The sequence below is a fragment of the Schistocerca nitens genome, chromosome 5 (assembly GCF_023898315.1).
Source record: "Schistocerca nitens isolate TAMUIC-IGC-003100 chromosome 5, iqSchNite1.1, whole genome shotgun sequence".
NCBI lineage: Eukaryota > Metazoa > Arthropoda > Insecta > Orthoptera > Acrididae > Schistocerca > Schistocerca nitens.
Genome location: NC_064618.1, coordinates 821768886 through 821794263, shown reverse-complemented (window position 1 = coordinate 821794263; position 25378 = coordinate 821768886). Strand labels below are relative to the sequence as shown.

The following is a 25378-nucleotide window of genomic DNA, read 5'->3' as shown; positions in this document are numbered from 1 at the left end:
TTAAAATAATAGGTTTATTTGGAAAGGACTCAGGGTCTGTATAGTTTGTTGTTTATTTTTACATTATCTTTACACTGTGTTTACATTATGATTAGTAATTATTTTCAAAAGTAGTATCACCTGCTTGTGGTTCGACGTTTATTAATGGGGTGAAAGTGTACGTATCGTCTCCAACCGATGAAGTTTGTTCGAAAGGGGATGAAAGGGAAGACGAGCCGGAAGGACTGATGCTGACAGGTAGTGGCACAAGAGATGATTCTGAAGAACTGTCAAGTCCCATAACATAGCGTAAAATGACAATTTTCGCTTTATTAATGAGGTGATGTGGTAGTTTCCTAATGGATGCTGCAATGCTTCTCGTGAAAAGCCCCACATCATCTTCCGGCTCCTGATTATTAGCCAAACGCTGCAGCAATTCCAATCATTGTTGGCCCCTTTGGTTGATTGAATCCGAGAGTGTTTTCCTCGATCTTCGAGCTGAGATGGAAGAATTGGCAGCAGGTGCGTCACTAGAGGACAAGGAAGCAATGGCTTGTGGAGTGTCAGGCCCTGTTTCATTGGTATTTTGTCCGTCCTCATCAGATAGCAGTCCTTCAACACTTGTTGGTTCCATTAGCGGAACACTACAAAAAGACGACCGCTCCCTTTCTACATCTCTCAAAAAGCTTAGTCTGTTGAACAACGCACATTTTGCTGTTGAACTTGGTGCTGCAGAACCTGTTTCAGTTTTTCTTTTCCAACCGTTTTCCAGTAGTTATCTCTGATGTCTTTCCATCTCTTCCTACACTGGTTACCTAAAACGGAACGATATTTGTTTAGCTGTGTAATTAGGACAAGACATATTATTTATGTTTCATGTATTAATACTAATCATGTTTTGTGTTACAGGTTTCTAGCTACAGGGGAGAGTTTCGTGTCCCTTGGATATGGTTTCCGGATATCACCAAGCTAAGTGAGCATCATAGTTTGTGAAACAGTAGAAGCTATGTGCCAACACTTGGCACCTATTTTCCTGCCTCCTCCATCTCGAGAATCTTCCAGGGAAGGTGCGAAAGAATTCTACACTCCTTGGGGTTTCCCTAACTGCTGTGCTGCGATTGATGGGAAACATAAGGATACGGTGTCCTGGAAAAAGTGGTTCCCTTTTCTGGAATTACAAAGGGTTATTCTCCAGAGTACTTTTGGCATTGGTTGATGCGAACTGTAAATTTGTTGCGATAGACGTAGGTTCATATGGGAAGGAAGGAGACCGTGGCATATTTAATAAGTCAGCAATGGGGAAATGATCATAAAAGGAGATGTGTTTCCAGCAGATGAAGAGCTTCCATTAACTGACATCAAGATGCCATTTGTTATAGTAGGCGATGAGGCATTCCGCTTGCGAAAGCATATTCTCAACGTATTCTCAAGCCTTACACTCACTCGTCTGCCCAGCAAGATAAATCAAAAGCGACCTTCAACTATAAATTGTCACGAACGCGCCGAGTTTCTGAAAATGCTTTTGGACTTTCGTGTCAGGTATTTCGAGTGTTCTACACAATCTCCTCAGGGACACCTATTTAGAAAAAAAGAGGACGACCTTTTTATGAACTTTACCGTGATGTGAGTTTATCACAGAACATTATTCCCCTGCCCCGAACAGGGGGATCCTACCAAGCCGAAGTGTTTCAAGTACGAGATACATTTAGGAATTACTTCTGTGAACCTATAAATCAATTATTACAACCTGGAAAAGACCTAAGACTCAAATAAAGAAAAAATTATTATTACTACTCGTAACGGCTATTGCTGTAATCGTTTGGTGACAGAAAGAATGGAAGCATTGTTGTGGCCTCCATATTGTAAAATTTGTCACAGTGGGAGAAAAACATAAATAAATGAATGTGTATATGCAAAACACCATATTTTTTCATTGCTTCTCCTATCTTCTTCCACACCTTATCCTTTGCCATCACATTTCTGAAATCTGTATGCTTATGATCATACAGTGTAGAGTATCTGCTCACATACTCCACTAACTGTTCGTCGTCATAGTGAAAACCTTTCTTCGACATAACGCGTCATTGACTTCTGCAGTCATCACACACCTGGCAGTCGCAGCCCAACGGCTTGACTGCTTCTGCAGCGGCCGAGACGCGGCAGTCGCGATGATGTCACGACCGCTGACTGCCGAGCAGTTACAACGACATAGGTTCTGTTACTTTGCCTAAGAGCAGTAGTCAACTGCCCGAAGTCACTGCCGGCCGCTACGGCCGGCAGTTGCAGGAAATAGTACCTTAAGAAGACAAACCTAGACTCTGTAACATCATAGATTAAGGGGCAACCTTCGACAGCAATCGCACAACTTGCGTATGGGCTGCTAGACGCCACCGCGAGCACTAAGAGTGCGTTGCGATCGCAGGCGCGCGTGTTGCGTACGGACCGCGAGGTGCCGCTACGAGCGCAACCGTATATAAGTGCCGGCGGAGTTCGGCCAGTTCTCATTTTGCTGGCATCTCATTTTTGCCTATTCTCTTATTTGCTTAGCTCTTATTCATTTATGGCTCATGCTATTGTGCTCTCTTTCAGCCATTCTGATTGTTTTGATTTAGTCCCAATTGAGAAGTGCTCATTTCGGCATTTAACTTCTGCATATTTCTCATTTTGCTAATAACATGCTCCTTAGCTTTTTACACTTGAATTGATTAACATAGTCTCATGTACTGTTTGCTCATTTCAGCCTGTTCATACTTTTGATGTTCTTTAAATACTGTAATAATTATCGGAAGCATTTCTTCCCTTCAACTTGTGTAAAGTATTCTCGATGTAGGATTTGTTCTGTGACACAGGTGTAAGGTTTTGAATATAAATTATATATGAAACTGTGCTTTAAAAGGAATTTATTTTTTTCAGTTTGTACTACATCAGACAACAATTTTGTGATATGAGGGAGAAATTTGAGGGGCGAACCCATGGAAATAGTCTTAAGTGATCCCCTTTAAAAATAAAAATTTGTGTGACTGAAAGACGTGACACTGTAGGCACCGAATATATATATATATATATATATATATATATATATATATATATATATATATAAAAAAACAAAGATGATGTGACTTACCATACGAAAGCGCTGGCAGGTCGATAGATACACAAACAAACACATACATACACACAAAATTCAAGCTTTCGCCAACAATGGTTGCTTTGTCAGGAAAGAGGGAAGGAGAGGGAAAGATGAAAGGATGTGGGTTTTAAGGGAGAGGGTAAGGAGTCATTCCAATCCCGGGAGCGGAAAGACTTACCTTAGGGGGAAAAAAGGACAGGTATACACTCGCGCGCACACACATATCCATCCACACATTACAGACACAAGCAGACATATTTAAAGTTTGGGCAGAGATGTCAGTCGAGGCGGAAGTGAAGAGGCAAAGATGATGTTGAATGACAGGTGAGGTATGAGTGGCGGCAACTTGAAATTAGCGGAGATTGAGGCCTGGTGGGTAACGGGAAGAGAGGATATATTGAAGAGCAAGTTCCCATCTCCGGAGTTCGGATAGGTTGGTGTTGGTGGGAAGTATCCAGATAACCCGGACGGTGTAACACTGTGCCAAGATGTACTGGCCGTGCACCAAGGCATGTTTAGCCACAGGGTGATCCTCATTACCAACAAACACTGTCTGCCTGTGTCCATTCATGCGAATGGACAGTTTGTTGCTGGTCATTCCCACATAGAATGCATCACAGTGCAGGCAGGTCAGTTGGTAGATCACGTGGGTGCTTTCACACGTGGCTCTGCCTTTGATCATGTACACCTTCCGGGTTACAGGACTGGAGTAGGTGGTGGTGGGAGGGTGCATGGGACAGGTTTTACACCGGGGCGGTTACAAGGGTAGGAGCCAGAGGGTAGGGAAGGTGGTTTGGGGATTTCATAGGGATGAACTAAGAGGTTACGAAGGTTAGGTGGACGGCGGAAAGACACTCTTGGTGGAGTGGGGAGGATTTCATGAAAGATGGATCTCATTTCAGGGCAGGATTTGAGGAAGTCTTATCCCTGCTGGAGAGCCACATTCAGAATCTGATCCAGTCCCGGAAAGTATCCTGTCACAAGTGGGGCACTTTTATGGTTCTTCTGTGGGAGGTTCTGGGTTTGAGAGGATGAGGAAGTGGCTCTGGTTATTTGCTTCTGTACCAGGTCGGGAGGGTAGTTGCGGGATGCGAAAGCTGTTGTCAGGTTGTTGGTGTAATGCTTCAGGGATTCCGGACTGGAGCAGATTCGTTTGCCACGAAGACCTAGGCTGTAGGGAAGGGACCGTTTGATGTGGTATGGGTGGCAGCTGTCGTAATGGAGGTACTGTTGCTTGTTGGTGGGTTTGATGTGGACGGACGTGTGAAGCTGGCCATTGGACAGGTGGAGGTCAACATCAAGGAAAGTGGCATGGGATTTGGAGTAGGACCAGGTGAATCTGATGGAACCAAAGGAGTTGAGGTTGGAGAGGAAATTCTGGAGTTCTTCTTTACTGTGAGTCCAGATCATGAAGATGTCATCAATAAATCTGTACCAAACTTTGGGTTGGCAGGCCTGGGTAACCAAGAAGGCTTCCTCTAAGCGACCCATGAATAGGTTGGCGTATGAGGGGGCCATCCTGGTACCCATGGCTGTTCCCTTTAATTGTTGGTATGTCTGGCCTTCAAAAGTGAAGGAGTTGTGGGTCAGGATGAAGCTGGCTAAGGTGATGAGGAAAGAGGTTTTAGGTAGGGTGACAGGTGATCGGCGTGAAAGGAAGTGCTCCATCGCAGCGAGGCCCTGGACGTGCGGGATATTTGTGTATAAGGAAGTGGCATCAATGGTTACAAGGATGGTTTCCGGGGGTAACGGATTGGGTAGGTATTCCAGGCGTTCAAGGAAGTGGTTGGTGTCTTTGATGAAGGATGGGAGACTGCATGTAATGGGTTGAAGGTGTTGATCTACGTAGGCAGAGATACGTTCGGTGGGGGCTTGGTAACCAGCTACAATGGGGTGGCCAGGATGATTGGGTTTGTGAATTTTAGGAAGAAGGTAGAAGGTAGGGGTGCGGGGTGTCGGTGGGGTCAGGAGGTTGATGGAATCAGGTGAAAGGTTTTGTAGGGGGCCCAAGGTTCTGAGGATTCCTTGAAGCTCTGCCTGGACATCAGGAATGGGATTACCTTGGCAAACTTTGTATGTGGTGTTGTCTGAAAGCTGACGCAGTCCCTCAGCCACATACTCCCGACGATCAAGTACCACGGTCGTGGAACCCTTGTCCGCCGGAAGGATGACGATGGACCGGTCAGCCTTCAGATCACGGATAGCCTGGGCTTCAGCAGTGGTGATGTTGGGAGTAGGATTAAGGTTTTTTAAGAAGGATTGAGAGGCAAGGCTGGAAGTCAGAAATTCCTGGAAGGTTTGGAGAGGGTGATTTTGAGGAAGAGGAGGTGGGTCCCGCTGTGACAGAGGACGGAACTGTTCCAGGCAGGGTTCAATTTGGATAGCGTCTTGGGGAGTTGGATCATTAGGAGTAGGATTAGGATCATTTTTCTTCGTGGCAAAGTGATACTTCCAGCAGAGAGTACGAGTGTAGGACAGTAAATCTTTGACAAGGGCTGTTTGGTTGAATCTGGGAGTGGGGCTGAAGGTGAGGCCTTTGGATAGGACAGAGGTTTCGGATTGGGAGAGAGGTTTGGAGGAAAGGTTAACTACTGAATTAGGGTGTTGTGGTTCCAGATTGTGTTGAAAGGAATTTTGAGGTTTTGGAGGGAGTGGAGCTGGAAGTGGGAGGTTGAGTAGATGGGAGAGACTGGGTTTGTGTGCAATGAGAGGAGGTTGAGGTTTGCTGGAAAGGTTGTGAAGGGTGAGTGAGTTGCCTTTCCGGAGGTGGGAAACCAGGAGATTGGATAGTTTTTTGAGGTGAAGGGTGGCATGTTGTTCTAATTTGCGGTTGGCCTGTAGGAGGATGCTCTGAACAGCCGGTGTGGAAGTGGGAGAGGAAAGATTGAGGACTTTTATTAAGGATAGGAGTTGACAGGTGTGTTCATTGGCTGAGTTGATGTGTAGGTGAAGGATTAGGTGGGTGAGGGCAATGGATTGTTCAGTTTGGAACCAGAGCCACTTCCTCATCCTCTCAAACCCAGAACCTCCCACAGAAGAACCATAAAAGTGCCCCACTTGTGACAGGATACTTTCCAGGACTGGATCAGATTCTGAATGTGGCTCTCCAGCAGGGATAAGACTTCCTCAAATCCTGCCCTGAAATGAGATCCATCCTTCATGAAATCCTCCCCACTCCACCAAGAGTGTCTTTCCGCCGTCCACCTAACCTTCGTAACCTCTTAGTTCATCCCTATGAAATCCCCAAACCACCTTCCCTACCCTCTGGCTCCTACCCTTGTAACCGCCCCCGCTGTAAAACCTGTCCCATGCACCCTCCCACCACCACCTACTCCAGTCCTGTAACCCGGAAGGTGTACACGATCAAAGGCAGAGCCACGTGTGAAAGCACCCACGTGATCTACCAACTGACCTGCCTGCAATGTGATGCATTCTATGTGGGAATGACCAGCAACAAACTGTCCATTCGCATGAATGGACACAGGCAGACAGTGTTTGTTGTTAATGAGGATCACCCTGTGGCTAAACATGCCTTGGTGCACAGCCAGCACATCTTGGCACAGTTTTTTTTTTTTTTTTTTTTTTTTTTTAATTATTTTGGTTTTAGGGCGCAAAACTGCGATGGTCATTAGCGCCCGGTCCGCGACTGAGGAAAGAATAAAAACTGAAAATGGAAAACAGCAAAAATGGGAACAAAACTCAAAAAATTGGACACGAAAAGCAGAAACAAGGCTTAAAAGTCCACTACAGAGAGGGGTTGATGGTCCCCGATAAAACTTCAAATGACTGACGTCATTTCACTGTCACTAATAAACTGGAGAACGCGGTCGGCTGAGCGTGTGTCATCTGCTAAAATCGACGATAGATCAGGCGATAGCTGTAGACGGGAGCGTAACGGATTAAAATAGGGGCATTCAATTAAAAGGTGTCTTACCGTCCACAGCTGAGAGCAGTGGGGACAGAGTGGGGGAGGATCGCCGCTTAAAAGATGCCGATGGCTAAAACGACAGTGCCCTATCCGGAGTCTAGCTAAAATTACCTCCTCCCGACGACGCGTTCGGGAGGAAGAGGTCCAAGCGCAAGGAAGGGCTTTCACTTCCCGCAATTTATTGCGGGGAAGTGTTGACCAATGCGCATGCCATAAATGAGCAACTTTGCGACATAAACCGCTCCGTAGATCGGTGAAGGGAAGCGACTGAATAGCTGGCCGAGGAAGAGAAACCGCAGCCTTGGCTGCTATATCAGCCGCCTCATTCCCACAGATACCAGCGTGTCCCGGGAGCCAGAGGAACGCCACCGAGACGCCCCCCAGGTGGAGCAAGCGCAGACAGTCCTGAATCCGGTGGACCAGAGGGTGCACAGGGTAAAGAGCTTGGAGACTGAGGAGAGAGCTGAGAGAATCTGAGCAGATTACGTACTGTATCCGCTGATGGCGGCGGATGTAGTGGACAGCCTGGAGAACAGCGAAAAGCTCCGCAGTATAAACAGAACACTGGTCGGGAAGCCGAAAGTGATTTGGGGCGTCGCCAACAATATAGGCACTCCCTACACCCAACGATGTTTTCGAGCCGTCGGTGTAAATAAAGGTGGCGTCTGTCATTTGTGCACATAGAGCAGCAAATGCCCGACGATAAACAAGTGAAGGTGTACCATCCTTGGGAAATTGACAAAGATCACGGAGCAGACAGATCCGGGGACGAAGCCAAGGCGGTGCTGTACCCCAAGTTGTCAAGAAGGTTTTAGGAAAGCGGAAGGAAAGAGAATGGAGCAGTTGACGGAAGCGGACTCCCGGGGGTAGTAGGGAGGAGGAGCGGCCTGCATACCCTACATCAAAGGAGGCGTCGAAAAAAGGGTCGTGGGCTGGATTAGCAGGCATGGAAGACAGATGGCTAGCATAACGGCTCAGAAGGACCGCTCGCCGATTGGACAGCGGAGGTTCAGCAGTCTCAGCATAAAGGCTTTCCACAGGGCTAGTGTAAAAAGCTCCAGACGCTAAACGTAATCCACGGTGGTGGATAGAGTCGAGACGCCGAAGAATAGACGGCCGAGCAGAGGAGTAGACGATGCTTCCATAGTCCAATTTCGAGCGCACTAAGGTGCGATAGAGGCGGAGAAGGACCACTCGGTCCGCTCCCCAGGAGGTACCATTCAGGACACGGAGGGCGTTGAGCGTTCGCAGACAGCGAGCCGAAAGATAGGAAACGTGGGAGGACCAGCACAGTTTTCTGTCAAACATAAGACCCAAGAATTTAGTGACGTCTGAAAACGGAAGGTTGACAGGACCTAGATGTAAGGAGGGCGGAAGAAACTCCTTACGTCGCCAAAAATTAATACAAACGGTCTTACTGGGAGAAAAACGGAAGCCGGTTTCGAGGCTCCAAGAGTGGAGGCGATCGAGACATCCTTGAAGACGTCGTTCAAGAAGGCTGGTCCGTTGAGAGCTGTAGTAGATCGCAAAATCGTCCACAAAGAGGGAGCCCGAGACGTCAGGAAGGAGACAATCCATAATTGGATTTATAGCGATGGCAAACAGTACAACACTCAGCACGGAGCCCTGGGGTACCCCGTTTTCTTGAGAGAAAGTACGGGAGAGAGTAGTGTTCACCCGCACCCTAAATGTTCGCTCTGCCATAAATTCGCGAAGAAAAAGGGGCAGCCGGCCTCGAAAGCCCCAAGAGAACAGTGTGCGGAGGATGCCTGTCCTCCAACAGGTATCGTATGCTCTCTCCAGATCAAAAAATATTGCTACTGTTTGGCGTTTCCGGAGAAAATTGTTCATGATATAAGTGGAGAGAGCAACAAGATGGTCAACTGCAGAGCGATGCTTTCGGAATCCGCATTGGGCAGGTGTTAAAAGACTGCGGGATTCCAGCCACCAAGCTAAACGGTAATTCACCATACGCTCCAAAATCTTACAGACACTACTCGTGAGAGAAATGGGGCGATAACTAGAGGGGAGATGTTTGTCCTTTCCAGGTTTCGGAATGGGAACGACGATAGCTTCCCGCCATCGTCTGGGAAAGGTACTGTCGGTCCAAATTCGATTATAAAGGCGAAGGAGGTAACGCAGACTATGGGTTGATAAATGCAGCAACATTTGGACATGGATACCATCCGATCCAGGGGCGGAGGAGCGAGAAGAAGAGAGGGCATGTTGGAGTTCCCGCATGGAAAAAACAGTATTGTAGCTTTCGCGATTTTGAGAGGAGAAAGCAAGAGGTCGCACTTCCGCTGCACGTTTCTTCGGGAGAAACGCTGGCGGGTAATTTGAAGAGCTCGAAATCTCAGCAAAGTGCTGACCCAATGAGTTAGAAATTGCGACGGGGTCCACTAAGGTATCATGCGCGACAGTGAGCCCAGAGACCGGGGAGAAACTAGGCGTGCCTGAGAACCGTCGAAGCCGACTCCAAACTTCCGAGGAGGGAGTGAAGGTGTTAAAGGAGCTAATAAAGAATTGCCAGCTTGCCTTCTTGCTATCGCGGATGACGCGACGGCATCGCGCACGGAGTTGCTTATAGCGGATACAGTTTGCTAAAGTAGGATGGTGACGGAAAATGCGAAGAGCACGCCGCCGCTCACGGATTGCGTCACGGCATGCCTCGTTCCACCAAGGAACTGGGGGGCGCCGGGGCAATTCGGAGGTGCGTGGAATGGAACGTTCCGCAGCTGTAAGAATAACGTCGGTAAAATGTGTGACCTCATCGTCGACGCTGGGAAAGCGACGGTCATCGAATGTCGCTAGAGACGAAAAAAGTGTCCAATCGGCTTGGGCAAACTTCCAGCGTCGCGGGCGCATATATGGCAGTTGAGGCTGCAGTCTAAGGACACATGGAAAGTGGTCACTCGAGTGTGTATCATCAAGGGCGAACCATTCGAAGCGCCGAGCAAGCGGAACAGTACCGATCGCAAGGTCCAAATGAGATAAATTTGTCGTGGAGGCAGACAAAAACGTGGGGACCCCAGTGTTGAGGCAAACTAGATCCGCTTGGTGGAAGACGTCTAGCAATAGGGAGCCACGTGGACAAGGATGTGGAGATCCCCAAAGCGGGTGGTGGGCATTGAAGTCCCCAACCAGCAAATAGGGGGGTGGAAGCTGACCAAGAAGATGAAGGAGATCAGCTCGTGCCATTGGTGTGGACGATGGAATGTATACAGTACAAAGAGAGAACGTGTATCCAGAAAGGGAAAGACGGATGGCGACAGCTTGGAAGGAACTGTCTAAGGGGATTGGATGATAATGGAGAGTATCATGGAGAAGAATCATGAGTCCTCCATGGGCTGGAGTGCCTTCCACAGAGGGGAGGTCATATCGGACGGACTGAAAATGAGGGAGAACAAAGCGGTCATTAGGACGCAGCTTTGTTTCCTGAAGACAGAAGATGACCGGCGAGTAGGATCGTAAGAGGATCGACAATTCATCCCGATTGGCTCGAATGCCGCGGATATTCCAGTGGATAATGGACATAGGGTGAACAGAAAATGGAGGAATGTGACCAAGGGTGCTGTCAACTCAACGACTGCTCAGAGCTTGCGACCGACAGCATGGAATGGCATTCAGCCGAAGGCAGAAGATCCTGATCCATAGGTTGGTCAGGAGCAGCTCCTGCCACCAGCGATCGGCCGGTTGACCGGCCACCAGCAGTGCGCCTCGGCGACACAGAAGACGGCCGAGGGCGATTTCCGCCAGGTGGCGCTGTGGATGGGACACGCCTTGGCGGAGAAGGAGAGGAACTGGGTTTCTTTGTAGCCTTCTTGGAAGTATGAGGTTTAGAGGAAGGAGGAACCGATGGTGGTGAAGTTGCCGTACGTAAAAACTCTTCACGAGTATGCTCTTTCTTCGAAGACTTGGTGTCTGACTTTTGGGCTCGAGATTTAGCAGAACCCGACGAAGGGTGAGCCAAAGAGTGGGCAGGCGAAAGTGGTGAAGTTGAACGGGCGATCTTTGCGCTGGCCGATCGGACGACCGTGGCACTAAAGGTGAGGTCGCAAGTCTGCGTGGCCGCCTCCTTCGTTGGCCGAGGAGAAGCAAGGACAGTGCTGTATTTGCCTGTCTGAGGCACAGTGGGCTGTCGACTGGCGAACAACTTCCGAGCAGCAAAGGTCGACACCTTTTCCTTCACTCTTATTTCCTGGATGAGCTTTTTGTCCTTAAAAACTGGGCAATCTCTAGAGGAAGCAGCGTGGTCACCCATACAGTTGATGCAGCGAGGGGATGGAGGTGGACAAGCACCCTCATGGGCATCCCTGCCACACGTAACACATTTGGCCGGATTAGAACAGGACTGGCTGGTGTGATTGAATCGCTGGCATCGATAGCAACGCGTAGGGTTTGGGACGTAAGGACGAACGGAAATTATCTCATAGCCTGCTTTGATTTTCGATGGGAGTTGCACTTTGTCAAATGTCAAAAAGACAGTGCGGGTTGGAATGATCTTCGTGTCAACCCTTTTCATAACCCTATGAACAGCCGTTACGCCCTGGTCTGACAGGTAGTGCTGAATTTCTTCGTCAGACAGTCCATCGAGGGAGCGTGTATAAACAACTCCACGCGAGGAATTTAAGGTACGGTGCGGTTCCACCCGGACAGGGAATGTGTGTAGTAGTGAGGTACGCAGCAATTTTTGTGCCTGGAGGGCACTGTGTGTTTCTAACAACAGGGTGCCATTCCGTAATCTGGAACAAGACTTTACAGGACCTGCAATTGCGTCGACACCTTTCTGAATTATGAAAGGGTTGACTGTGGAGAAGTCGTGACCTTCGTCAGACCGAGAAACAACAAGGAACTGTGGCAACGATGGAAGAACTGACTGTGGTTGAGACTCAGTGAACTTACGTTTGTGAGCAGACATAGTGGAAGATGAGGAAACCATTGCGGAAGAATCCCCCATGATTACCGGCGTCTCCGATGGCGCGCTCCTCCCTTGTGGGGGCCCTCTCTGAGGGCACTCCCGCCTTAGGTGATTGTTCACACCTCAGGTCACACCTCCCGACAAACGGACGGAGGGACCAATCGGCACTTTCGGAAGGTATCAGCTCGGGTAATCACCCCTCCCTGGGCCTGGCCGTTACCAGGGGGTACGTACGTGTCCTACCTGTCTACCCGGGGCGGGGAATTACGCGTTACCCCGTCACCGGCTACACACGGAAGTGCGTGGGTCGGCCTTCAGACACGCACAGGGAGGAAGAAAGAGAAAGGGAAAGGGAAAGGAAAGAAGAGGTCTCAAACGCCGCAGCGGAGAAAAGGGTAGAGAGAAGAGGTAAGGAAAAGAGAGGGACAAAGGAAGGACGAAGACTTACAAGTAAGGAAGGCGAAGAATGTGGTACATTTACAAGCGTCCGTCTCCGGACGTAGGCACAAACCATTCCCCCAGAGGGGGAGAAAAGGAAGGAAAGAGCCAGAGGTGAGGGGGGGGGGGGGGGGGGGGGGGCGAAGATGGGGGATGGGGAAGGATGCGGAAAGGGAAGGTATGCAGCCCGGAAAGGAAGGAAGGCCACATCAGCTCGGGGTCCCGTGCTCGCTACGCACGTATCCACAAAAGAGTTGTGGATCCCCTGGGGGGATCTTGGCACAGTGTTACACCGTCCGGGTTATCTGGATACTTCCCACCAACACCAACCTATCCGAACTCCGGAGATGGGAACTTGCTCTTCAATATATCCTCTCTTCCCGTTACCCACCAGGCCTCAATCTCCGCTAATTTCAAGTTGCCGCCACTCATACCTCACCTGTCATTCAACATCATCTTTGCCTCTTCACTTCCGCCTCGACTGACATCTCTGCCCAAACTTTAAATATGTCTGCTTGTGTCTGTAATGTGTGGATGGATATGTGTGTTTGTGCGAGTGTATACCTGTCCTTTTTTCCCCCTAAGGTAAGTCTTTCCGCTCCCGGGATTGGAATGACTCCTTACCCTCTCCCTTAAAGCCCACATCCTTTCGTCTTTCCCTCTCCTTCCCTCTTTCCTGATGAGGCAACAGTTTGTTGCGAAAGCTTGAATTTTGTGTGTTTGTTTGTGTTAGTTTGTGTGTCTATCGACCTGCCAGCGCTTCGTTTGGTAAGTCACAGCATCTTTGTGTGTGTGTATATATCACAAATCTAAAGTTTTATTTATTTACTTACTTGCTTTTATTATGTCATGGAGTCTAGATGGCAAAATACTACTACTAGATTGCGAATGAAACAACAAAACACGTTTTAGAAAATAGTAGCAATATTAAGAAACAGTGGGCAGCACTGTAGCCAGAGATAATAAATGTGGACTCCTGTAAAAGAACTACACGGAGTGATGAACAGTTGACTACTTGAAATAACTGCACAGAAAAAGAAGATTTCTAAGAACTTCTGGATGGGACAATGGCATGATTTATATCAGAGAGCAATAGACTTTTGTGAGTAATGTAGGAAAATTATTCTGAAAAAAAAAGAAAGGGAGATGAACTTTTGTAATCATATGTGTACCAGTAAAAAATAAGAATTTTTGAACTGGTTGAACTGGCAAAAGTAAAGGACCAACAAAACTTGTATCTTAGGTTTAGTAATAAGAAAGAAAAAACAGTTTATGTTTTAATGAAAACAAACATTTAATTTCAATTGCAGTATCACCTTACGCAAACAGAAATCTCTTTCATTTTTTGAATATATATTCTTGCTCAAAGCACTAGTCTGAGAAACAAAGATAACTGTCGGCAGACATGTACAATACGTAAAGGTGGGCTCCAGATGAAGGAACAAAGCAGGTATCAGTGTTGCCTTTACAGAGACTGGACAGTCAGGTGCAGTGTTAGTCAACAGTGTCAGACACAGCTGTGAGAGGCAGACTCTGCAACCTAAGTGCCAGTGGTGTGGACACTGTTTATCCTTGTTGATGATGGTAGACCCACTAATAAATAAAAACAATTATTTATCATGAGAGTTATGCAATAGCATGACTTGTCTTCAAGATGGAATGAGGACTGCAGTAACTTCATTAGGAGAAACTGACCACGTGGATGTGATACAGAAGCACCATATATCACTGACCTTCATTGGGAAAGCGTATCATCCTCAGAATAAATGAAGGCAAATATGAGAATAATTGTTTTGGTGCTGAAACAAATGAATTAATACATCAATTTGTACCGCCAATCTGAATTCTGAGCATGTACGTAGTGTTTCCAAGTTACGTATGATGACTGAAGTCACATAAGATGATAATCAAATAAGGAGAAAAAAGGAAAAAGTATTGTAATCTTTAACCCCTGTGATCAAGGAAAGTCAAATCCAAAGTCTGGAAACCAAAAGAACAGTACAAGCACGTGCATAAGCATCTGAGGTGTAATTCTTCCCATGCTCAATCTGAGACTCGAATGGCATGAATCCTTAGTAAGTGTTACAATGGAAAGTACCCTTTCCATGACCATTAGAGGGCTTGCAGAGTATAGATGTAGATGTAGAGATATCACTGTTGAAATTTTGCATTTTTGTCTGGTGAAACTGCCTTACTTCATTTTTTTTGAATACATATATGAGGACAATCTTTTGATTCCTTCGTGGTACTAGCAAATTCCTGTTCATTGCTCACACGTATTATTATGGTTACTATAGATGTCTTCTGCTGTTTTCATCCGCTTCTTTCCCCTTACAGAGACTTCTTTCTCTGAATTTTAGATGCTACAATCACAGGTTTTCTTCTAAATTTCCATTTCTTAAAAAATGTCATATTTCAATGAAGGTTTTCGATAAATTTATTTCAAAGTTTTTAAGAAATCTATTGCTTTGTCTCAATTATACCATGGATAAATGGTGCTATCCAAAACCGCTGAGGGGCAACTGTGGTGCACAATGAGCCATAGATGACCAGAGTGAATGACAGCTGTGGGATGTGTATGGACGGAGAGGCAGACATGCAACTAATGAGCAGCTGACCACACAAATAAACCAAGGGGCTACCAACAGTGTTTCCTCAACAACCATACAGCAACCATTGCCGCATATGGGCCTTTTCACCAGGGGCCTGATTCACACACCCATGCCGATGCTGTTCATCAGCTGTGAAGGCTGGAGGAAGCCTGCCAATACCACAACTGGATATCCACTAAGTGGCGACAGATGACCTTTCCAGAAAAATAATGTTTTATGCTCCATCGGATAGACGATCGTTGGCATGTATGGCATGAAACATTTGAAAACAAACACGTGCAACAAATGTCTGAAGGCTCCAAGCCAGAAGAGGGAGTGTTATGGTCTGGAGACTGTTTTTGTGGCACTCCCTGGGTTATGTCATTCTGGAAGGCACGGAGGATCAACTCAATTATGCATCTATCCTTGGGACCATGTCCAATTATACGTGTAGTTTGTTCTTCCTCGTCACAATGGCACTTACCAGCAGCACAATACAATGTGTCACACGGCTCACAATGTACACGTGTGATTCAAAGAGTGCCAGTACGAGTTTACTGTAATCCCCTTGCCACCGTACTCCCCAGATTTAAAACCAATTGAGAATTTGTGGGATGACCTTGCTCAGGTTATACTTGCCACTCATTCTCAACTGAGAGACCTTGTGCAGCTGGCAGTGATACTAGTGCCAGCATGGCTCCACTTTCCTTTTGATACTTTCCAGGACCTCACTGACTCTTCCTGCATGTCTTTCACAGAAGTCCACACAGCAAAAGGTGGTTATTCAGCTTTTGACAGGTGGTCACATTAATGTGACTCTCTCTCTCTCTCTCTCTCTCTCTCTCTCTCTCTCTCTCTCTCTCCCCCCCCCCCCCCCTGTGTGTGTGTGTGTGTGTGTGTGTGTGTGTGTGTGTGTGATAAGCACCACAACCCCATATTAGTGTTCCTGATGGGGGAAAAAAAGCCAGAACTGCAAATTTTGGGATTTGGTATAATGGGGTTTTCGCTGCCATTAAAGTAAAAGTATTGCACTCATACTTCTAAAATATTTAGAAAAGCATTAAAATAATGTTGTAACAAGTTTAAACATTAACATCTGCACCCCCGCCAGCCTCTTGGAAGGTCACAGTACCAGAACCTCTTTTTTACAAGTCAATCACTGTATCACTTGGGCAAATGTCTAACGAGGGACAAATTTTCCTCAGCTATTTTCTATTTCTTTGGATATTTACAGAATCATACTTCTATTTTTTGTGAAAAGCAGCTGTGATAAATTTTGACCTACAAAACTCTTGAGACACATGTATTCTTTTATAACCCGTAGTATGCCTTCTTTTTATGTAATATAATCATATTTTTATAAACTTTCTGTAATATCAACTGCAATGGTTTATACGTGTATGTATCAACCTCCAATGACCGAATAAGAATCTTATTGTGTCATAACGTTGTGTGGGAATAAGCCACCAATTCATATTGTGCTATTCATATTTACGTAACTATTCTTTGAAGGGGAAAATCTGTGTATTGGATCTCAACTTAAACCTGGATAAATGCCTTAGACAGGGAGTGTTGTACCAAGCCTTCCCGGAATGCTGTTGAACTAGCAGCCCAGAGACAATGGACACAGTGGAGGCTTTTGTTTCTCTTTATGGCCTCAGAAATGTTACCTAGTCAAAACTAGTTAAATGTTTCAAACATTTACATATGTTGTTTATATGTGATTAGATATTGCTGTAAAATATGAATATTCTAGTAACTCTGAGGAGAGCCCTTAACTGCACCTCAGTGAGGATCCTGGGAACCAACCAAGTTAGATTCCAATGTCTAGTCCAGCGGATTATGTCATGCAACTGCTGGTGCCTATAAGGCAGAATGCTTTATGGGTAATAAATATGAATGGGCTGATAATGCTCCAAGTTCCTGGGAGATTATATACTCCTGCTCAGGTGAAAGAGTATTGGGATTAATAGAATGAGGGAACTCAAACAATGACTTCAGGCCACATGGCATGAGCAGCAGTTCCAGTGCCTGCTTCTTGCTAAATTTTTTTCTATTCACGTGAACAAGAAAAAAAAAAAAAAAAGGAAGTACACATTATGGGAACAGAACAGACAAGTGCACTTTCGAAACTCATGGCAAATAACAGAAAAAAGTAAATATGTACAAAACAAAGCAAATTAGTTACTCTAGTTTAGCTTAAGAACAGATGACATCAAATGCATCAGGAGTTGCTGACATGGCATCCTCGAGGCTGTCAATCCGGACAGGAATATATGTGTTGAATTGTCTGGACCTAAACACAGATACACAGGCTACACAAAACTGGGGTAAGTATACAAAGCTATTTTCTCAATGGAAGAAACTAGCCCCTGTCAAATGTCACAGTAGAGCAACCCGTAACTGACACACACACAGGACATCACTCAGAATATATTTTGATCTGGCATTTGTTTTCCAAAATTCAGCTTAAAATTCAGATACATTGTTGCTGTCCTCACATTGTTTTTCACTTTGACGTTCTAAGTCACTCACTCTATTTATTAAGCCAACTCCTGTATTCTTGACTGTCTGAATTTTATTATGCAATTGGACTCTAAAGTCACAAGAGCCCAGAGGACAAACATATCCAAGGTACACATGCCAGTTCGAGAAAGTCTCAGCCTGCCAGCTGACACAAGCCCTATCTACAAACCCAATAACTCTGATCATAATGACACCAAATTACTATCATTAATATGATGAAGTTAATTGACTTCCTAATGATTTGATAGATCTGACTGCACTCAATTTATTATATTTTAAACGCAAGTAAGTATATCTCCACATGCCTAATCACACTTGCTCTGCATCCGCATTCATTGACTGAACACCGTTTGAATCGACTTTGTCACTGCTGGTAGGTCCTTCATGGCTGACTTTAATTTGAAAGTCATTCCCTGAATTACTAAACAGTATCAGTTTAATAAATTATAAATTCATAACTTTTATACCTGATCACGCACAACATGTGGCTCAGGATTGGTATCTGTACACTATGTACGAGTGTAGTAATATTGTGTGCTTTGTGTACATATTGTTTGCAGCTTTGTAAGAAGGGACTTCAAAAAGTAAGTTACACATTCCTATAGCTGGCTAAGTAACTTTTTCTGAGTTTTACTGAGTGCTGCACTACACTTGAGTGTGACACAGTTCATGACTATTTTTTGTCACATTCACTTAGTCTCTGTAAACAATGGTCTGAAAGCTCTACCAATTGTTCAATTTCTCAATGAAAGAAATCCACTATATTGTCAAGAACCCATTCAAAAACTGATATGTTTGCATAAAAGATTGAAATTTCAGACTGAAACATATGGACTGTGTGGTGGATGCTTCCAAACTTTTGATCTAAAATATTGAAGCAAAGTTCATTGTGGTGTGGCATCGTCATGCACGAAAACACCTTTCATGGTTTTCCACACCTTCTGTTCTTTATGGCGTTACACAGTGACATCATCACTGTTGTGTAGTATGAAGTGGCAATAATGGTTGTGCCCTTTGCCATATACTCCCTAAATGGGGACCATGACCTTCCCTACTGATGATACAACTTTGCATTTCTTCTGCAGAGGTGAAGAGTTATGCCTCCATTCTACTGATGCTGTCTTTGTTGCAGGTGTTAAACGTCAAATATGTGTCTCATCACTTGTAATGATGCAGTGTAGGATATTGTTGCTTTCCCAGAGTAGCATTCAAAGAAATGCAGGGATGCCATAAACCTCGCACTTTCGTGTGTAGGTGACAGTGATTGCAAAATTCAGAATGAGCACAATTTCCAATACTGCAGATGATCTCAGACGAAGGAATGAACACTTCCTACTAAGATGTGCGTGTGCTGAGGAATGTCTGTGACAGTCACTCTGTGAATGCTGCAAATTGTTTCCTCAATTACCTGGGTACTGTTATCTGTGATCAATGATAATGACTTTCCTTCCCAATCAGCATTGCCCACATCTGTGTGGCCTTTATCAAATTGTTGGCACCATTTCACTATGACTGGGTGTGACATTGCATTTGGTCCACATACCACCAGAATTTCATTGTGAATCTGTGTGAAGTTTAGATGTTTGGCACACAAGATTCATACTGTCCTCACACATTTCAACTTTTGAGTATGTTTCCAATTGCTGCATAATTTCATTCACACACTGTGATACACCTATTTTATCCATACTGCAGCAGAACATTTCTCCTTTTCTCTGTGCAATATCATATTCTATGACTTTTCCTGCATTATAGAACTTCCTTTGTACAGAATGCAATCTGATAGCACCAAATAAAAATCAAATCAAATCATTAATTGTTCCCTGACTGTACACCTATGTACTAATTATCTTTGTTCATAGTAAACCCTCATTTCTTTGTAGCAAATCAAATTCAATATGATTACAACAACAGGAATCAAAATAATTTTATGCTGCCTACTCATCATTTAAATCTTTGTACTAAAATTCCACAGTATATGAGTATGAAAATTTATAACAAAGTAAAACGGAAAGATTTGCTCAGTATTGCTCTGAGAAAAAAAACTTGTGTGACAGAAATATTATTATTCAATTGAAGAGTTCATGGAAGGCAATCTGAGAATTTGAGAAGAAGGTAACACATACTTCAGACCACAGTTTGTTACTTTAAAAATTCATCAATTATGTATCAAGTACAGTGTATTATATAGTTAATATTTTAAGAAAATCTATAAGCCAATATTTGTGTTTTGACAAGTCACCTATACATTAAAAGTCACTAAAGCATCCTCACATAAGTTTAAAATATTATTGCTTAAAAATGTAAAGAAAACAAAAATATATATATATATATATATACTCACTTTCCCAGTCAAACTGTTGAGTTTAGTTTGAAGCAGTATTAGCTGCGATCTCCAGTACTCATACCTACAAATTATGACTTCATTTTATAAAAGCAAGTCTGCAGGCTCTTTTTCGTGCAAAACAACTTTAAACTGCATCAGTTTTACATATGAAACTACACACAAATGAAGAAAAAACATCTCATAAAATGAACTTATAAATCATGTAAACATCAACACTAGCAGTGTGCTTTAGAGGTGTTGATCCACAGAGTTTAATACACAGACTACACAAAGGCATGGCGACAAAGCAGGTGCTGCAAGATGGTTCCACTAAACTGTAAGATGGTTCCACTAAACTTTTCAACTGTTAGCAAATTTACAGTTATCTCAGCTGGGCACCTGATAAAAGTGATGGTACATCTCCAAAGCTGTGCATAAAATGGCATATTTTGATCTGTTGCACACGTAGCAATCATATGGGTTCTACCGTAGTCTACCACAGAACTTTAGAAACACAACTGATGATAATTAGTGAGAATTCTCTCAGAAAAATCACATGGTTCACTTACTAATGTAGTATCAGAATTTAATGAGTTACAAAATATATTACAGGACAGTCAGATGCCCCTAAGGTCTGATAATTTATTACAATGCCTCACATGCCCATCTGCACTTTTTTGCTTCACACAGACATGAGGAATGATGTGGATACTACTTCCACTTATAATTCTGTTCAGATAAGCTACTGACACTCAGAGAAAAAAAGCAAGCCCAAATCAATTTTTGTAAGACCTGTGGGAAATTTCAATCAAGGGCAACCTTGTTGCTTGATATTAACTCAAACATATACATGATATGGTTAACAGATCTATAAATAACAAATTTCTCGGACCACAAACACTTGGAAGTTGTGCATAGCTAACAATCTGCCAAATTGATTCTGTATCACTGCTACAGTCTACTGACCCATGGTTTTTAATACAAAAGTTGAATACATATATCACAAGTTTTGTCCTGTCTTCCATTTACTGATATTCTGCAAAATGTGTAAACCCGAATGTGCCAGAAGGAGTGCAAAATATGTGCCACTTCCAAATTGATGTAAGTCAATTTCTAAAAAAAACTCCCTTACTCAACAACACTTACAGCAAATGCAACCATTCAAGCAGAGCACAAAACCAAATGAGACAATGTCACAAGCCTAGGAAGAAAAAATGTAAAGAAGAGAAAGTGCACTGCATGCCAGTCTAGATTAAGCAAGATGGACTGAGGAAACAGCACGGCGTTGAGAAAGAGGTTGTACATTGGAATATGAACAGACACTAAGATTTCTACACAGTTTAGAAGATCTGGTATTAAAACACTTTTAAACTAATGTCAAGTCAGCATGAAAATTAAAAAGGCACTACCGATGATAAATTTTCCATTTTTGTTTGATCCTTTTAACAATACTCAATAAAAATGCATTACATTTTAAATATGAATTTTCACAGAGTCAATGTACTTACGATGCATGTTTCATTGCCATTACCCACTGGTTAACGTGGGACTCAGATCGGCCAGAAAAGAAATGTTTTTTCTCTGGATCATCACGAAATATCAATGAAAATGAAAATGGTACACCTGTACTAAGTTCATATTGGACGTTTGAGTTTTCCAGGATGATGACACCCAAAGGCTATAACAAGAGAGAAAAAAATAATTGTAACATTATAGTATTTATAGATTTAAATCGGTATTTTTTTTTTAAAAGGAACATTTTGTGCTGATATATTCAACAACAATTAATTCCACAAAAATATTTATTTGGAAAACATACATTGGCTTTTCAGTAACAGATTCTCTCTCTATATCATTCCCCGCTGCTCTATATTTTACTTCAATTTTTGATCGGAACTACGAGGGTTGTTTTTTAAGTAAGGGCCGTTTTTATTTTTAAAAAAGATACAAATACTTTTGTAAAAAAACTTTTATTTTCTGATTCTACACACTTTTACCTATTTTTCTACATAGTTGCCTTGTTTATTTAAGCACTTGTCATACCGTACAACTAAGTTTTTAATTCCCTCTTCAAAGAATTCGGCCGCCTGCTCCGACAGCCAAGAGTTCACGGCCGCTTTCCCTTCATCGTCGTCATTGAAGCGTTGCCCGTCAAGATGGTGTTTCAGGTACCAGAAAAGATGAAAATCGCTAGGAGCAAGGTCGGGGCTGTATGGTGCACGGTCCAAAACTCCCAGCCAAAAGAATCAAACAAATCCCGAGTCTTGAGAGGTGTGAGGCCTAGCATTATCGTTCAGGAGCAAAACTCCTTTTGTCAGCATGCCGCACCTTTTGTTTTGAATTGTTCTGCGGAGCTTCTTTAGAGTTGCACAGTAGGCATGTGACTTGATTTTCGTTCCTCGTGGCATAAAGTTCACTAGCAAAACACCGCGCCGGTCCCAGAACACAGTTGCCATAATCTTGCGCTTTGACAGAGTCTGTTTGGCTTTGACCTTGACGGGTGAGGTTGTGTGTCGCCATTCCATCGGTTGTCGCTTGCTTTCGGGAGTGATATGGGATACCCATTTTTCATCTCCAGTGACAATTAGACTCAACATGTCATCCCCTTCTTCCTCGTAACGAATCAAAAAGTCCAATGAAGTGGCAAATCTCTTCCCTTTGTGGTCCTCTGTGAGGAGTCTGGGTACCCACCGAGAACACAGTTTCTTAAAGTTTAGGTTTTCAGACAATTTTGTACAAAACCGATCTTGAAACTTGTGGAAATTCCAAAGGACGAGTGGAAATTGTGAATCTTCTGTCCACACGAATCTTTGTTTCGACTGCAGTCACCAAATCACCAGTGATCACAGAGGGCCGGCCTGAGCCTTCTTCGTCATGGACGTTTTGACGGCCATTTTTAAACTCTCTATCCCATTGACGCACTTTACCTTCACTCATTGCATTCAAGCCATAAACGTCTGTTAACTGACGATGAATTTCTGCAGCTGATAGGCTTCTCGTGGTCAAAAAACGTATCACTGACCGTATCTCACACGCAGCGGGCGATTCAATAATCTTAAACATTATAAAGTAGCACAATGATGCGTACACGTCAGCTACAGAGCTGCAACTTGCATCAGTGTGAACGGGAAGGATGCCAGCAAGTGGCGTGGTGGCTTGTTGCGGCGTCCTCGCGAACTTCGGGACTATAGGCGCGAACGGCTCTTACTTAAAAAACAACACTCGTACATGTTTAACACACCACAAAGTCAAAAATATTATATATTTGGCAAATTTTGCACATATGAAAAGCACCTGGCCTCTTATCCTCTGGCAGCCGCCATGGATGTTTAATTGCATGATTGCAGTGTTATTGTGAAATTCCAGTGGGTACCAGAAGTGAAGCCACAGGAATGTTACTCTTTACTACTACGAGACACCAATGTGTCTGCAATTCCGTAACAAAATAAATTAGTCAAAAAGGCCTTCTTGCATAACAAAGTGTATCTTCAATTTAGCTGCAGCAATGTAGGGCAAAATCTAAAAAACAATTTGGTGCTTTCACAAGTGGCCCTGCCTTTGATATGGTACATATGCCTGTGACAGGACTGGAGGAGGAGGAGGAGGAGGAGGAGGTGTGGTGGGATGAAGGAGACACATAGTACATCTGGGTCTACTGCAAGGATATGAGAGATGAGTCATGAGGCAAGATGGTGTTGGAGCAGGGGGTGGAGTAGTTGTGGACAAGGATATTGTGTCAGTACTGTGGGTGGTGGAATACCACTACAGGAGGGATGGGACAGGTATTGGGTATAGGATTTTTCTCATTTCAGTTCACAATGAAAGGTAGTCTAAACTCTGCAAGAATGTGATCCAGTTGCTCCAGACCTGACTGGTATTGAGTCACAAGAGCTCATTTGTGGCTGGACAGTGGGTATGTGGGAGGTGGTGGGCAATAGGAGATACAAGGTATGGGAGACCTGTTTCTGTACAAGATGGGGAATGCAATTGTGGTTTGTGAAGACCTCACTGAGACACTTTGTATATTTGGCGAGGGACTGCTTGTCACTACAGATGAGACGATGACGACCATGTGTGGCTAGGCAGTATGAATGCAAAATTCTTTGTGTGGAATGGGTGACAGCTGTCAAAGTCAAGGTATTTCTGACATTTGGTAGGTCTGATATGAAAGGAGGTACTAATGTAACCATATTTGAAGCAGAGGTCAACATCAAGGAAGGTGGCTTCCCCTGAAGCAAATGAGGGAGAAAGTGTTGAGCTTTTGGAGGAATATGGATAGGGTGTCCTCACTCAGTCCAGATCATGAAGATGTCATCAATGAATGCAAACTAAGTGAGGGGTTTGTGATTCTGGGTGGTTAGGAAGGATTCCTCCAGGTGGGCCTTATATAGGTTACCATATGATGGTGCAATGCTGGCGCCCATTGCTGCACCACAGATTTGTTTGTAGATGATGCCTTCAAAGGTGAAGTAATTGTGGGTGAGGACATAACTGGTCATGGTGACTACGAAGGCAGGTGTAGGTTCGGAATCAATGGGGCATTGGAAAAAGTAGGTTCAGTTGCAACAAGACCATGTTCATTAGGAATGTTAATGAAGAGAAAGAGATGGCATCAAAAGTAGTGAGGAGGGTGCTGTGTAGTGAAAGAACAGGAACTGTGGAGAGATGGGGGAGGAAATGGTTGGTGTCTTTTACATAGGCTGGTAGGTTACAGGTAACAGACTTAAGGTGTTGATCCATGAGAACAGAGATTCTCTCAGTGAGGACACAGTAATTGGTGATATTGGGATGTCCTGGGTTTATGGACTTTAGGAATCATGTAGAAGGTAGGAGTGTGTGGAGCAACAGGGGTAAAGGGGGAGAGAGATTCAGGGGAGACGTGGAATGGACCTAAGCACTTGAGGTGAGACTGAGGATCCTGTTGGATTTCTGGAATGGGGTCATTGTGGCAGGGTTTGCGAGTGGGCAAATCTAACACCTGGTAGAGTCCTCCCACCAGGTAATCCCTGCAGTTCAAAACCACAGTGGAGGAGCATTTATCAGGAGGTAGGATTACAAGATTGGGATCATTTTTTAGGTGGCAGATTGAGGTTGTTTCTGTGGATATTAGGTACGTGCTTAGAAGAAGGCCTTCTGGCTGACAGCTCAAATGTATTGCAGTCTTTCTGTTATGCCTGTCTGCAATTCAAGCATCTCCTTTATATGGTGAGTGGCAATCTACCCTTTTCATAACATTGTTATTTCATCCTGGATTTTCCATTGTTTAATGCTGTCTATCAGCTTTCTTTCCATCCTGCAACCCAGTACTGATTCCCTTTGTACTATTCTGTAAAACATTAATTTAGTCAGTGTTCACCCTTTCCTTTCTCTTTTCTGTGTTTTTCCTGTTGTCTCATCTGGGCAGACCTCACGACTATATGACCATGCTGACTGTTGGCATCTCAGGTCCCATTTTTTTTTTTTTTTTTTTTTACATGCCTTCGGTGTCATATGAACTTGTTTACCTCAACCTATCAACTGCCCATCTCCCCCCCCCCCC

General features: G+C 44.2%; 1 protein-coding gene across 3 annotated transcripts in view; it reads right to left on the bottom strand.

Annotated features, from left to right (window-relative positions):
- Positions 1 to 25378, bottom strand: part of LOC126259454 (pleckstrin homology domain-containing family J member 1-like) — a 102661-nt gene that overhangs the window by 18973 nt on the left and 58310 nt on the right. For 2 of the 3 annotated variants that reach the window (XR_007546511.1, XM_049956274.1), the window contains exons 3-4: positions 21348 to 21517; positions 19858 to 19921 (exon numbers count right to left, since the gene is read on the bottom strand). Coding sequence is in view for 2 of the 3 variants with exons in the window: in XM_049956274.1 (XP_049812231.1) it covers positions 19858 to 19921; positions 21348 to 21517 (234 nt within the window). In the remaining variant the exon portion in view is untranslated. Of the gene's footprint in view, positions 1 to 92; positions 795 to 19857; positions 19922 to 21347; positions 21518 to 25378 lie in introns of those variants that run through there. The other variant, XM_049956275.1, reaches the window with a different exon arrangement.